The sequence below is a fragment of the Ascaphus truei genome, chromosome 20, assembly GCF_040206685.1.
Source record: "Ascaphus truei isolate aAscTru1 chromosome 20, aAscTru1.hap1, whole genome shotgun sequence".
Lineage (NCBI taxonomy): Eukaryota > Metazoa > Chordata > Amphibia > Anura > Ascaphidae > Ascaphus > Ascaphus truei.
The window spans coordinates 31,701,624-31,714,864 of NC_134502.1; the positions used below are offsets into that span (position 1 = coordinate 31,701,624).

The window sequence follows — 13,241 nt, forward strand, 5'->3', positions numbered from 1 at the left end:
ATGCTCTAATCTATACATACACCCCCAAAACTCACAATGGAGACTGTACGTGTCTCTATTAAAGGTCCCAGAGATTAAGGAAACATTAGGAGAGGATTTAGCCTTTTTTGTCTCAAGCTAACAAAGATAGGGTCTCATCACCCTTCACGTTGTGGGAGGCCTACAAGGCTACAATAAGAGGAAGGCTGATAGGCCTTGCCTGGGGGAGAAAGAGGGAGAGAGAGGCAATGAGAAGTCCCACTTAATCTAAAATATCAGATCTCACTAGAACTCACCAATGAGGGTAAGGATGCGACTTTAATCACATTAAACGAGGCAAACGCCAGGCTGAATCTGCTCATCACTTCTAAAGCGGAGCATTGTCTCAAATTGGACTAATAGCAAATTCTATGATAGAGCGAATAAACAAAGCTCAACGCTAGCGGCAACATTGAGAAACAGACAGTCAGACCACGCCATCCACGCCATCCACGCCATCCACGCCAAAAACGCCATCCACGACATCCACACCAGAGGACAATAATCAGAGAAATTTACCCTCAAACCCGAAGCTGACAAGCAGGGAATTTCATTCCTATTATACTAAGTTATATGGGGTAATAGGAGGAGTTATAGGGAGCAGTGATATGGAGTAATAGGAGGAGTTATAGGGAGCAGTGATATGGGGTAATAGGAGAAGTTATAGGGAGGTTATATGGGGCAATAGGGGGCGTTACAGGGAGCGAGTATATGGGGTAATAAGAGGCGTTATAGGGAACGGTTATATGGAGTAATAGGAGGAGTTGTAGGGAGGTTATATGGGTAATAGGGGGAGTTACAGGGAGGTGTTATATGGGGTAATAAGAGGCGTTATAGGGAACGGTTATATGAAGTAATAGTAGGAGCTAAAGGGAGAGGTTATATGGGGTAATAGGAGGAGTTATAGGGAGCGGTTATATGGGGTAATTGGAAGAGTTATATGGAGGGTATATGGGGTCATTGGAGGAGTTATAGGAAGCGGTTATATGCGGTAATAGGAGGAGTTATAGGCAGGTGTTATATGGGGTAATAGGAGGAGTTATAGGGAGGTGTTATATGGGGCAATAGGAGGAGTTATAGAGAGGGGTTATATAGGGCAATGTGAGGAGTTTTGGGGAGAGGTTATATGAGGTAATTGGAGGAGTTATAGGGAGCGGTAATATGGGGTAATAGGAGGTGTTATAGACAGGGGTTATATGGACCCAAATCGTAAAAATAAATAGTCTAATTTAATATTATAAGTGTTGCCCGATAATAAGACGATATTTTTAATAAAGTTAAGTTGAAAAGTACATACTCGCATTATAATCGGCCCGCTCACTTTGAGAGCCAATCAGCAGTCGGATGTATGAGGTAAGAGGGTAAAACGGAGGAAGCTCCACCTTGGGGGCCTGAAGCGGCCATGTTGCTTGTGGCAGGAAGCTCAAACCGAGAGAGACAGATCGAGAACGAGAGACCACAGAAACACAGACAGAGGCACAGAGAGAGACACATAAATAGACAGAGAGACAGAGACAGACAGAGAGACAGACATAGAGACACAGAGACAGAAAGATAGACACAGAGACAGACAGAGACATAGAGTGAGAAACACAGAGGCAGACACAGAGAGAGACAGAGACACAGACAGAGGCACAGAGAGAGACACGTAAATATACATAGAGAAAGACACAGACACAGAGACACGGAGACAAACAGAGAGACACAGAGACAGAAAGTGCAAAAGAGACACAGACAGAGGCACAGAGACAGACAGACAGAGAGACTGAGAGACTGAGACACAGACAGAGGCACAGAGACAGACAGAGAGCGAGAGATGCAGAGTATTTGTAAACTTATCTCTCTCCTGCTACTACTGAAATGAGGGGGTCACCTTGTATTCAGGGTCGCCCTATAGCCAGGCAAATACAGTACATGAAAAATCAAGTTTATTTTGCAATTTCAAATTGAACAGTACAAATGTCCCACTACTTTGGGACCTAAAAGATCTGCATCTCCAACTAAATCCACCAGCTATTTTTAGAGATGTCACAAACTTAACCCCCCCAACTCTTCCCTCCCAAGTCCTGCCCAGTTGAATGTTGACCAACTGGAGGACCTTCAATGGGAAGCTGAGAAGAGAGAAGACTCAGTTGGCACAGCATGTGAACTGGACATCACTGAGGACCGGGTCATCTCCGTGTCCATGGGGTGACCCCACCTTGGTGCGGATGCCACAGATCCCGAATTGGCAGGTCGGGCTCCACTCTTCGTCTGACCCCACTAAAGGCAAAAAATAAAGGAAGTTCCGTTTGTCTGAGCACTTAAACTGGATGTTGGCGGTGGCAACTTCACTATGGTCACCGCGCCCGAGTTGGTGCTCTACTTTGAAGGAGAAAGCAACAAGATTGCCGTGTAGACACCATATAGGGGAGATCCATGTGCCCAACCTGAGAGAGAAGAATGAGAACATGGTAAGGGGTGAAGAGAAAATGTCCTAAGACCTTTTGTAGAGGAGACCTGACCTGTAGGACGGGCACAGGACTTTACGTGAGGTCAGACCAATTATCTATATAGGGGCATCGCCCCTGTCCTACGTCCTTCTGGGGAGTAAAGGGGATTTCTAATAGGGTGAGATTAAAGGAGATTTTAAATCTATAAGTGGTGTGACCTCCTCCCTTAATCTCCTAGTGATATCCCACTCTATATACCCGGACACACGGCTATCCTTCCAGCTGCCTTAATTTCCTTCCCTATACACCCCAACATTTTGCTGCCCTTTTTGCTGCATTATACACCCCTCCCTATACTCCCCAACATCCTGTCATACTAATATATGTTTGGCAAGCTCTGTACATGTGAAGAAGAGACCTGTGAGGTTAGGAAATCTCTGTACATGTGAAGAAGAGACCCATGAGGTTTGAGAAAGCTCTGCACATGTAAAGAAAAAACCTGTGGGGTTAGAAAGCTCTGTACATGTGAAAAAGAGACCTGTGAAGTTTGGAAAGCTCTGTACATGTGAAGAAGAGACCTGTGAGGTTTGGGAAAGCTCTGTACGAGTGAAGAAGAGACCTGTGAGGTTTAGGAAAGCTCTGTACGAGTGAAGAAGAGACCTTTGAGGCTGTGCATGTTCTGTGACTTTCTCACCTTCCTTCAGTTGACTGGATTAAAGTTGCATTCTGATCGTCGATATCCATAACGCAGTACAGTCGGATCGCGGTCAGAGCCGTATTCTCACTGAACCCATGCGTCTCTACCAACTGTATCAGGGAGATCAGTTTCAATGTATCAATTTCATATATAACTACTCATAACCCCTAAACACGTAACTGTCATTAGGTCACTTTGCCCCTACGTGGGACTGACCCTTTAACCCATTAAACACATCCCTGTCATTAAGTCACTTTGCCCCTACGTGGGACTGACCCTTTAACCCATTAAACACGTCCCTGTCATTAGGTCACTTTGCTCCTCTGTGGGACTGACCCTTTAACCCATTACACACACATCCCTGTCATTAGGTCACTTTGCCCCTACATGGGACTGACCCTTTAACCCATTAAACACGTCCCTGTCATTAGGTCACTTTGCCCCTACGTGGGACTGACCCTTTAACCCATCACACACGTCCCTGTAATTAGGTCACTTTGCTCCTACGTGGGACTGACCCTTTAACCCATTAAACACGTCCCTGTCATTAGGTCACTTTGCCCCTACGTGGGACAGACCCTTTAACCCATTAAACACGTCCCTGTCATTAGGTCACTTTGCTCCTACGTGGGACTGACCCTTTAACCCATTAAACACGTCCCTGTCATTAGGTCACTTTGCCCCTACGTGGAACTGACCCTTTAACCCATTAAACACGCCCCTGTCATTAGGTCACTTTGCCCCTACGTGGGACTGACCCTTTAACCCATTAAACACGTCACTGACCTGACCATATAATTTACCTATGTTGCTTCTCAGATTAATCCTAAATGGGGGCTATTAGAACGAGGGGCACTTTATGGGGTTACAGGTAACATTTCTCATTAGGGGCTCGATATGGGTACAGACCTAAATGGGGTAAGGGGGATTCTAATAGGGGGAGTAAAAGGAATTCTAATAGGGGAGTAAGGGAGATTCTAATAGGGAGAGTAAGGGGGATTCTAATAGGGGAGTAAGGGAGATTCCAATAGGGAGAGTAAGGGGGATTGTAATAGGGAGAGTAAGGGGGATTTTAATAGGGGGAGTAAGGGGGATTCCAATAGGGGGAGTAAGGGGGATTCTATTGGCCAAAATTACTATTATCCAGATATGGATAATACTGCATTTGTCCATTTAAATTACAACATTAAGCAGCAGAAATAAATTAAATAAATCTGGCACTCACCACCGTCCATGTCCTCCTTTGCCACAAACAATACAGTGCATAAAAAAAAGACAATCTAATGTCCCCTAACCCCTTAATAACCTTAGCGGTTAGTAACCGCAGTAGTAATTAAGGGGTTAGCCTACCATCTGCCACTACCCACCCAGCAGGCCTAACCACCCTCCCCAGGAAACTACCCTTCACCCATTCATTGGTACAATGGGTATATCATGCTCATATAATATGGGCATGATTTATTTACCACTATATCAAGAAATTGTGAAGGTATAAAAAAACAGGCCAAAATAAAACACCTTACATTGCAAAATAAAACACATCACATGGCTAACTAAATGCATAACAACTGCCAATAAAACAAATGAATGGCACAGTGGGTACATCATGCCCATATAATATGGGCATCATTTAACACTATGCTAGTCAAAGGTCAACCTAAAAAAATAAACTATTACAAACATGATGCAATGCCATCAAAACAATCAGAAAATAAAAACAATAAAGAAGTAAGCAGAACAAAATTACCACCAATCAATTAATCCAATCCAAAATAAATACCAGAATTAACAATTAAAACACCAAAACAAAACCATGAATGAATAAAATAAATCTCCATATAAACACAATCATTCAAATTCAAAACAGCAGAAATGAACCACTATTAAAAAGCAAACACCAAACAAAACACATCAATCAATAACTGAAAGCTCAAAGTAACCACCATCAAACAAAATCAAAATACCAAAAAGAAGCCACTATTAAAAAGCAAAATTATTTTGCAAGTTCTGCAGGGCAATTTAAATATTGTGCCATAAAAATCCCATATACAGAAGCACATACATTGGCATGAATTAAATCATATTTTTATTACTGTATATATTTATCTCACCTTGAGAGAGAATCCTCTGGCACTGGAACCATCGGGACAAGCCTCAGCTTGCCCCCATTCACCCCATTCACCTCCGTTGGAGACACTGATGAGAGTTTTAGAGTTCCCTTGTCCTACTGAGAAGAGAGAGAGGAGGAGGAGGGATGAGACCACCAGGAACATCATGGTGGGGTCTTGAGGAACTCAACTGGAGATGTCAAGAGATGTCAACGGTGAGAAAAACTTCGGCAATGTAATAATCAGGAATCAGGTTTGCCGTTCAAATCAGCAATCTTTATTTCTTCAACCAGCTCAGCGATTCAGCAAGGATACAACATACAAAATACTTCTATTCAAGGTGGCATGTATCTGAGAAGGCAGTGGCGTATCCTGCGACAGCTACGTTTTATACCCTTAGATCGAAGAGATATACATCACTGTCTCAGCTAACTCGCTTTTGCCAACTAAATGACGTACTTGTTTACATACTTGTTTTTCTGTTGTTACCATCAAGTACCTTATCTCAGAAACATTAGGAACTTACATAAACAAGTCTAATCGCTAAAATGGGCATCATACTCCTTGTTTTCATGTTGCCCCTGATACCAATAACATTGTATTCTATTAGTTTTACACTGACCACAAGATTCCTTATGAGAAAAACAATTTAAAACATCTTAACCTATTGAGTGCTGAATATATATATATATATATATATATATATACACAGTGGTCGACATATCCGGTCGCCAGGGGCGAACCGATTTTGCCCACTGGCGACTGGCCCAAGCAGCACAGGGTAACTCCCTGATTAGAGTTTAACTCAAGTTTGCACCACCCAGGGGATCCATGCCGTGTTTTATTTCTTGTGCTTTCAATTTTATGTTATGTTCTGTGACACTCTAATAAACAATTTGGTTTTGTATTGTGAGGCATACTTGAGTGCTTTCATTGGGGCTCTTTTTCTTTATACAATATATATATATATATATATATATATATACAGTGGTCGACATATCCGGTCGCCAGGGGCGAACCGATTTTGCCCACTGGCGACTGGCCCAAGCAGCACATGTTGTGCTGTTTCATTTCCCCCCTGTCTCCCTCTCCCTATCTCCATCTCCCTGTCTCCGTCTCCCTGTCTCTGTCTCCCTCTCTCTCCCTCTCCCTGTCTCCCTCTCTCTGTCTCCCTCTCCCTGTCTCCCTGTCTCCCTGTCTCCCTCTTCCAATCTCTGTCTCCACTCCGCTGTCTCTGTCTCTCTGTCTCCCTCTCCCTTTACCTTTCTCCCTGTCTCTGTCTCCCTCTCCCTGTCTCGGTTTCCCTCTCCTTGTCTCGGTTTCCCTCTCCCTGTCTCCCTGTCTCCCTCTTCCTGTCTCCCTCTCCCTGTCTCTTTCTCCCTGTCTCTGTCTCCCTGTGTCTGTCTCCCTCTCCCTGTCTCTGTCTCCCTGTCACTCTCTCCTTGTCTTTGTCTCCGTGTTTCCCTCTCCATCTCTGTCTCCCTCTCCGTCCCTCTCCCTGTCTCCCTCTCCCTGTCTCCCTCTCCCTGTCTCCCTCTCCCTGTCTCCCTCTCCCTGTCATTACATTACATGGGTTATAGGGTCAGTCCCCCGTAGGGGCAAAGTGACCTAATGACAGAGATGATTATAATGGGTTAAAGGGTCAGTCTCACGTAGGGGCAAAGTGACCTAATGACAGAGATGATTTTAATGGGTTAAAGGGTCAGTCCCACGTAGGGGCAAAGTGACCTAATGGCAGGGACGTGTTTAATGGGTTAAAGGGTCAGTCCCACGTAGGGGCAAAGTGACCTAATGACAGGGTCGTGTTTAATGGGTTAAAGGGTCAGTCCCACATAGGGGCAAAGTGACCCAATGACAGGGACGTGTTTAATGGGTAAAAGGGTCAGTCACACGTAGGGGCAAAGTGACCTAATGACAGAGATGATTTTAATGGGTTAAAGGGTCAGTCCCACGTAGGGGCAAAGTGACCTAATGGCAGGGACGTGTTTAATGGGTTAAAGGGTCAGTCCCACGTAGGGGCAAAGTGACCTAATGACAGGGACGTGTTTAATGGGTTAAAGGGTCAGTCACACGTAGGGGCAAAGTGACCCAATGACAGGGACGTGTTTAATGGGTTAAAGGGTCAGTCCTATGTAGGGGCAAAGTGACCTAATGACAGGGACGTGTTTAATGGGTTAAAAGGTCAGTCCCACGTAGGGGCAAAGTGACCTAATGACAGGGATGGGTTTAGGGTTTATGAGTAGTATACATGAAATGGATGCATTGTAACTGATCCTCCTAATTCAGGTACAACTGGTGCTCTGATCGGGATAAGTCTGCACTGCACACACTGTAGCAACAATCGGAATGAATATATAATCCAGTCTACTGAAGGAAGGTGGGTCTCACATAACATTATCTACAGCTTTCCAAACCTCACAGGTCTCTTTTTCACATGTACAGATCTTGCAAAACCTCACAGGTCTCTTCTTCGCATGTAAATAACTTTTCAAACATATTAGGATGAAAGGATGTTGGGGTGTATATGGAGGAGTATATAGAGAAAAATGTTGGGGTGTATAGGGAGGGAAATTAATGCAGCTGGGAGGATTGTGGGGTGTTTGGTTATATAGAGAGGGGTATCACTAAAAGAGGAGGGTTTTTTTTATCGCTTTTGTGTTATGTGTGTGTTTTTGAGTTGCTGAGGGGTGCGGAGCTCACACTCTAGGCATCCATGTACCTAGCCCTCGCACACACGACTCCGACAAGGAACAATCCAGGATGCCAACGAGACCAAAATCGGGCCGCCAGGCCATGGTACTCACGAAATACTTTAATAAAACGGACTCGGTGCGCAAAGATAGAGCGGGAACTCGGACGCCATCTGCAGAGTCAGAATCAGAGGACGATCGGCTACCGGAGGAAAGATCTGACCCAGGGGACACAGAATCGATCACCCGGGTGATGAGGGAGTTCTGTAATGAAATGAAGGCATACATGCATAAGGAGCTAGAGGATCTGAAAAGAGACATTAACAGTATTAGCGCCAGAACGGACGAACAAGAGACAAAACTAGACTCCACGATCAAGGCAGTCCGCAAACAAGATAAAACCCAAGATAAAACCTCGGCCAACCTTCAGGCTCAAATCAACGAGCTCTCATGCAAACAAGAGGATGCGGAAAATAGGGACCGCCGGAATAATATCAGGGTGCGTGGCGTCCCTGAAGAGTTTGCAGACCCTGAAGACTTCATTACAAGATGGCTGACAAGCCTCTTCCCTGATAAGCCTGACACGGCCCTGCATCTGGACAGATGCCATAGGGCCCTCCGGTCCAAACCGCAGCCTAACGACCCCCCAAGAGACATTATAGTTCGACTACACTATTTTAAAATAAAGGAGGCAGTCTGCCAAATTTCCAGGGCATCGGGATCAGTGGAATTTGACGGGGTAAAACTCCTGGTGTTCCAGGACTTGTCGCCTACAACCGTTGCCAAACGGAGATCCCTCTTCCCCATCACCAAATTACTCCGTGATAAAGGAGTGCGGTACTGCTGGGTGTTCCCCTTCGGACTCATGGTCCTAAAGAACGGGGCAGCCCACACCATACGCTCTCTGGACGACTAGGGCCAATTCCTGAAAAAACTGGGCCTCCGATGAGATTCTACTGACCTGGTGGAAGCGGGAGCGTCTTTCCCTGAGCCGACCTGGAGAAAAGTGACCAATCTGGCGCGAAAATCTCCAGACAAGACCCTTAATTGATTCCAATTAAGGATCAATTAAGCCTTAAAAGGGCGATACCAGCGGACTGTCCATTTGTCCACGGACCACCTGAATAAAGTTGGACATTTCAAACCTGCATACTGACACGGCGGCCATCTTGGTGCACCCGGCAGCGGCGCTGAAATCCGAACCGGAGAGGAACATTTCATCAACAAAAACGCGCCACACAGACCACGTAGCGGAGGCAGCACACAGCAGGGGAAGCATCCAGCGGGGGCAGAGCTCAACGAGGGCTATACACAGCGGAGGCAACACACAGATGGGACAACCCCCCCTCCCCTCCACCCCCCACCGCTCACCTGACACCCCCTCCCCTGACCCCCCCCCCGGGATCATAATCACAGCGTGGGCAACAAGATGGGAAGCAGCCCAATATATATATAACCTCAAACCCAGCCACCAATTTCGCCTAACCATACCCGGGGGGAGATAGGAGAACTGGACGGCATATAGGGGTATTTGGGTGGAAGCCTCACAAGGCCTTATTGTATTCAGCTAGGGTACCCATGAAAAGCAGGGACCATTGCAGGTCAAGACAGTCCGTATCTGGGTATGTCCCAGATTGGTCAACATATATTTTTCTGGAATCGTGCAAACTAGGTTTTTTTTTTAACCTCGCAAACAACGTTATTAATGTTTATGTGTGATATTATATATTCTCGTTTTAAGCAGAGCCGAGGGAGGGAGCCACCCACCCCTGGCCCGTGCCATGTTGCCAAAACGGAATGTCCTGTGTAGCCACAGGACATTCACTCAAGTCCTTTGGAAGGGAAAGGACCGAATTGGATTGGTTCACCATACACCAGGTTCTGGTGTACGGGCTCCCAGCTTTCCTCCAAAGGCAAGAGATCCATTGGAGTCCCAAACCCCACAAGGATCTTCGATGTTAAGTTTTTGTATGTCTCATCCCTTGTTTTTCCTTCCTATCCCCCCCCTTCCCGTTCGGCCGCTGGACTCGCAATACGCTGAAGGATCCCTCAGAGGGACACCGATGTCTTGGACAGATGAAGAACAGGTAAAGAACATCCACAAACACTATACACTAAACACTAAGGATAGAACAGCCCGATTAGATATGCTATAATGGGGTTGATAATCATATCTCACAATGTGAAAGGCCTAAATAGCCCGGGTAAACGTTGTGTAGCTTTTGCTGACTATCAGCGAAAACAAGCTGATATCATATTACTCCAAGAGACGCATTTCAGCATAAAGAGCTCCCCAAAATATCTAGACAGATGGTTCAAACAATTCTATTTCTCATCCTCCTCAAAGAAAACAAAAGGAGTAGCAATTATATTCCATAACAAGTGTCCATTTAAAGCAGAAAAGACAATTAGAGATAAGGACGGAAGATATATAATTCTAATAGGTTCCATAAATGGTCAAACACTAACGCTTGCATCTATCTACGCCCCAGGTGATATGGAACCCAACTTCTTTACAAGCGTTTTTAATAAACTGTGCAAGGTTGCACAGGGCCCAATAATAATAGCGGGGGATTTCAACACAGCCCTCGATCCTAACATGGACAGATCAAGCCCTCAGCTCCGGCAAACTAAACAAGCATCACACACACTACGCCAGGGCCTGAAGGAGAATAGTCTCCTAGACATCTGGAGGGAGCAACACCCCCATGATAGAGACTACACCTTTTTCTCGCATCCTCACTCATCGTATAGCAGAATCGACTACTTCTTTGTCTCTAGCAGACTGGTCCCGCGGATCTCCCATACAGGGATCCGTGATATTTCATGGTCAGATCATGCGCCTATAGAGCTATGGTGCACCCAGCTAATTCTAGACAGACCTAGAGCAAACTGGAAGCTTAACGAAGCCCTCTTAAAAAACCCTGACACCGCCCAATTAGTAGCCAACGAAATAGATCAATTTTTCCAGCTAAACCAAGGTTCGGTGAACTCCTATCTATCCCTTTGGGAGGCACACAAAGCCACGCTAAGGGGCATATTAATTAGTATTGCGTCTAGAAAGAAAAGAGAACGAGAGACCAAAATAAGTTTATTACAATCCAAATTAAAAACCCTCGCGGACAAACATAAGCAGTCCAATAACCCCAACTTACTCAAACCAATAAAAGATGCCAAAATAGAATTAAACCTAGTATTAACTTCCCAGGCTGATATATCCCTGAATTGGTCAAAGAGGAATTTTTTCGATAAGGCAAACAAGCCAGATACCGTGCTCGCCAACAAGCTGAGACAAAGACCCCCTAATTATAGTATACAAGCCATTAGAAGATCTTCAGGCTCCAAATCTCTGGAAATCCATCTGTAATCGTGGAAGAATTTAAATCATTTTACGAGAAATTATATAATGGGGATAAAATAGTACACAACCAGAATACCGAACGAACTCGCGAGTCCTTCCTTACGAGCTCAAAGCTGCCAAAGCTGACAGAAGAGGAGAGAGAGCGACTGAGTCTTGACTTTACCTTGGAAGAGCTACATTTAGTTATTGACAACCTTAAGACCTCGAAGGCCCCGGGACCAGACGGCTTCTCAGGCCTATATTATAAGAAATTCAGTAAAATTTTTGCCCCATACCTGCCTCAAACTGTTTAACGCGGTGTTGGCAGGGCAACCTTTCCCGGAAAACATGCTCCAAGCGTCAATCTCCGTAATTCATAAATCTGGTAAAGACCCACTGATTGTAAAAGCTACAGACCTATCTCACGGACATCAAAATCTATGCTAAATTGATTGCCAATAGATTAAGTCAGATCCTACCTAGACTGATACACCCTGATCAAGTCGGCTTCATTAAAGATAGACAAGCGGGAGATAACATCCGACGAATCATTGATCTGTTAGAAATAGCCAAATCGCAAAAAGTACAAATTATGGTGTTAAGTCTAGATGCAGATAAGGCCTTTGATAGGATCGACTGGGCATACCTAAAAGCTACGCTTGGAGCATTTGGTTTCGAGAATAAATTAATATCAACTATCATGGCTCTATATGCTGGTCCGACAGCCAAAGTTATGCACCAAGGCTTCCCATCGGACATATTTAAGATCAGGAGTGGCACGAGACAGGGTTGCCCCCTCTCGCCCTTACTCTTTGCCATGTGTATGGAGCAACTAGCGGCCCAAGTGAGAGATAACCCGGATATTTCCGGTCTTAAAATAGACGATCAAACCCACAAAAAAGCCCTATACGCTGACGATGTACTAATGGTCTTGTCAAGGCCACTCACCTCTCTCCCTAATCTTTTCAGCCTGTTAGATAAGTTCAACAAAATCTCAGGGTTTAAAATAAACCAATCAAAATCAGAGGCCTTGAACGTCACCATACCAAAACCTGCCGAAAAACTAATCTCCCTAAACTTCAACTTCCGTTGGCAGCCTAAAACGATCAAATACCTGGGGGTATTTGTCACAAGTGAATATAAATCAATTTATAAAGCAAATTATCCCAAATTAATTAAAGCACTGAAGGAGGATATAAGGCGGTGGGCGAAACTCAATATCTCCTGGATAGGAAAAATATATAGCGTAAAAATGAATATTCTCCCACGCATCTTATACTTATTCCAAACCCTCCCAGTGCCGTTAAACCTGAAGGAAATTAGAGAGCTACAATCCGCCATTTTCACATTTATATGGGGGGGCAAAAAGCTAGAATTAAAAAACAGACCCTACTGAAACAACCGTCAGAAGGGGGCTTGGCACTACCTTGCTTGATTTCATACTATCGTGCGGCCCAATTATGCCAACTCTCCCAATGGCAGACACACCCTGATTTGAAGTGATGGTTTGCATTGGAGAGCAAAGCTTGTTCCCCATTGGAGCTAAGCAACCTATTGTGGACCCCAAAAACAGCAAGAAAATCCGCTATACAACAGCCGTTATCCTCAATGACCAATTCATTAGCAATCTGGGATGTTACCAAATTTAGATGTGGACTTACGTCCAAGAATACCCTGATGACACCTTTATTTTGCTCCAGTTATACATAGCGCTAACTTTCAAATATGGAAACAGCATAATATAACGAGATTAAAAGATCTGGAGGAGGACAACAAAATCACATCATTTGCACAAATTAGAGAAGATAAAAATATCCCACACTCAGAATTTTATAGATACCTCCAGATCAGAGCCTTCTACAATAACTCAACCCCATACCCACCTTTGACAACATTCGAAAAGCTCTGTCTGAAAGAGACAAATACGAAGGGACTTACATCGCAGATGTATAGAGA

General features: G+C 44.7%; 1 protein-coding gene across 1 annotated transcript; it reads right to left on the bottom strand.

Moving 5' to 3' along the window:
- Positions 1-1,929: 1,929 nt before the first annotated feature.
- On the bottom strand, positions 1,930-5,604 carry LOC142470855 (vitelline membrane outer layer protein 1 homolog). The gene is made up of 3 exons (XM_075577654.1): positions 5,259-5,604; positions 3,145-3,257; positions 1,930-2,447 (listed from the first exon to the last, which is right to left on the bottom strand). The coding sequence occupies exons 1-3, from the start codon at positions 5,421-5,423 to the stop codon at positions 2,147-2,149; spliced, it is 579 nt and encodes a 192-aa protein (XP_075433769.1). The 5' UTR covers positions 5,424-5,604; the 3' UTR covers positions 1,930-2,146.
- Between the last annotated feature and the right edge of the window lie 7,637 nt (positions 5,605-13,241).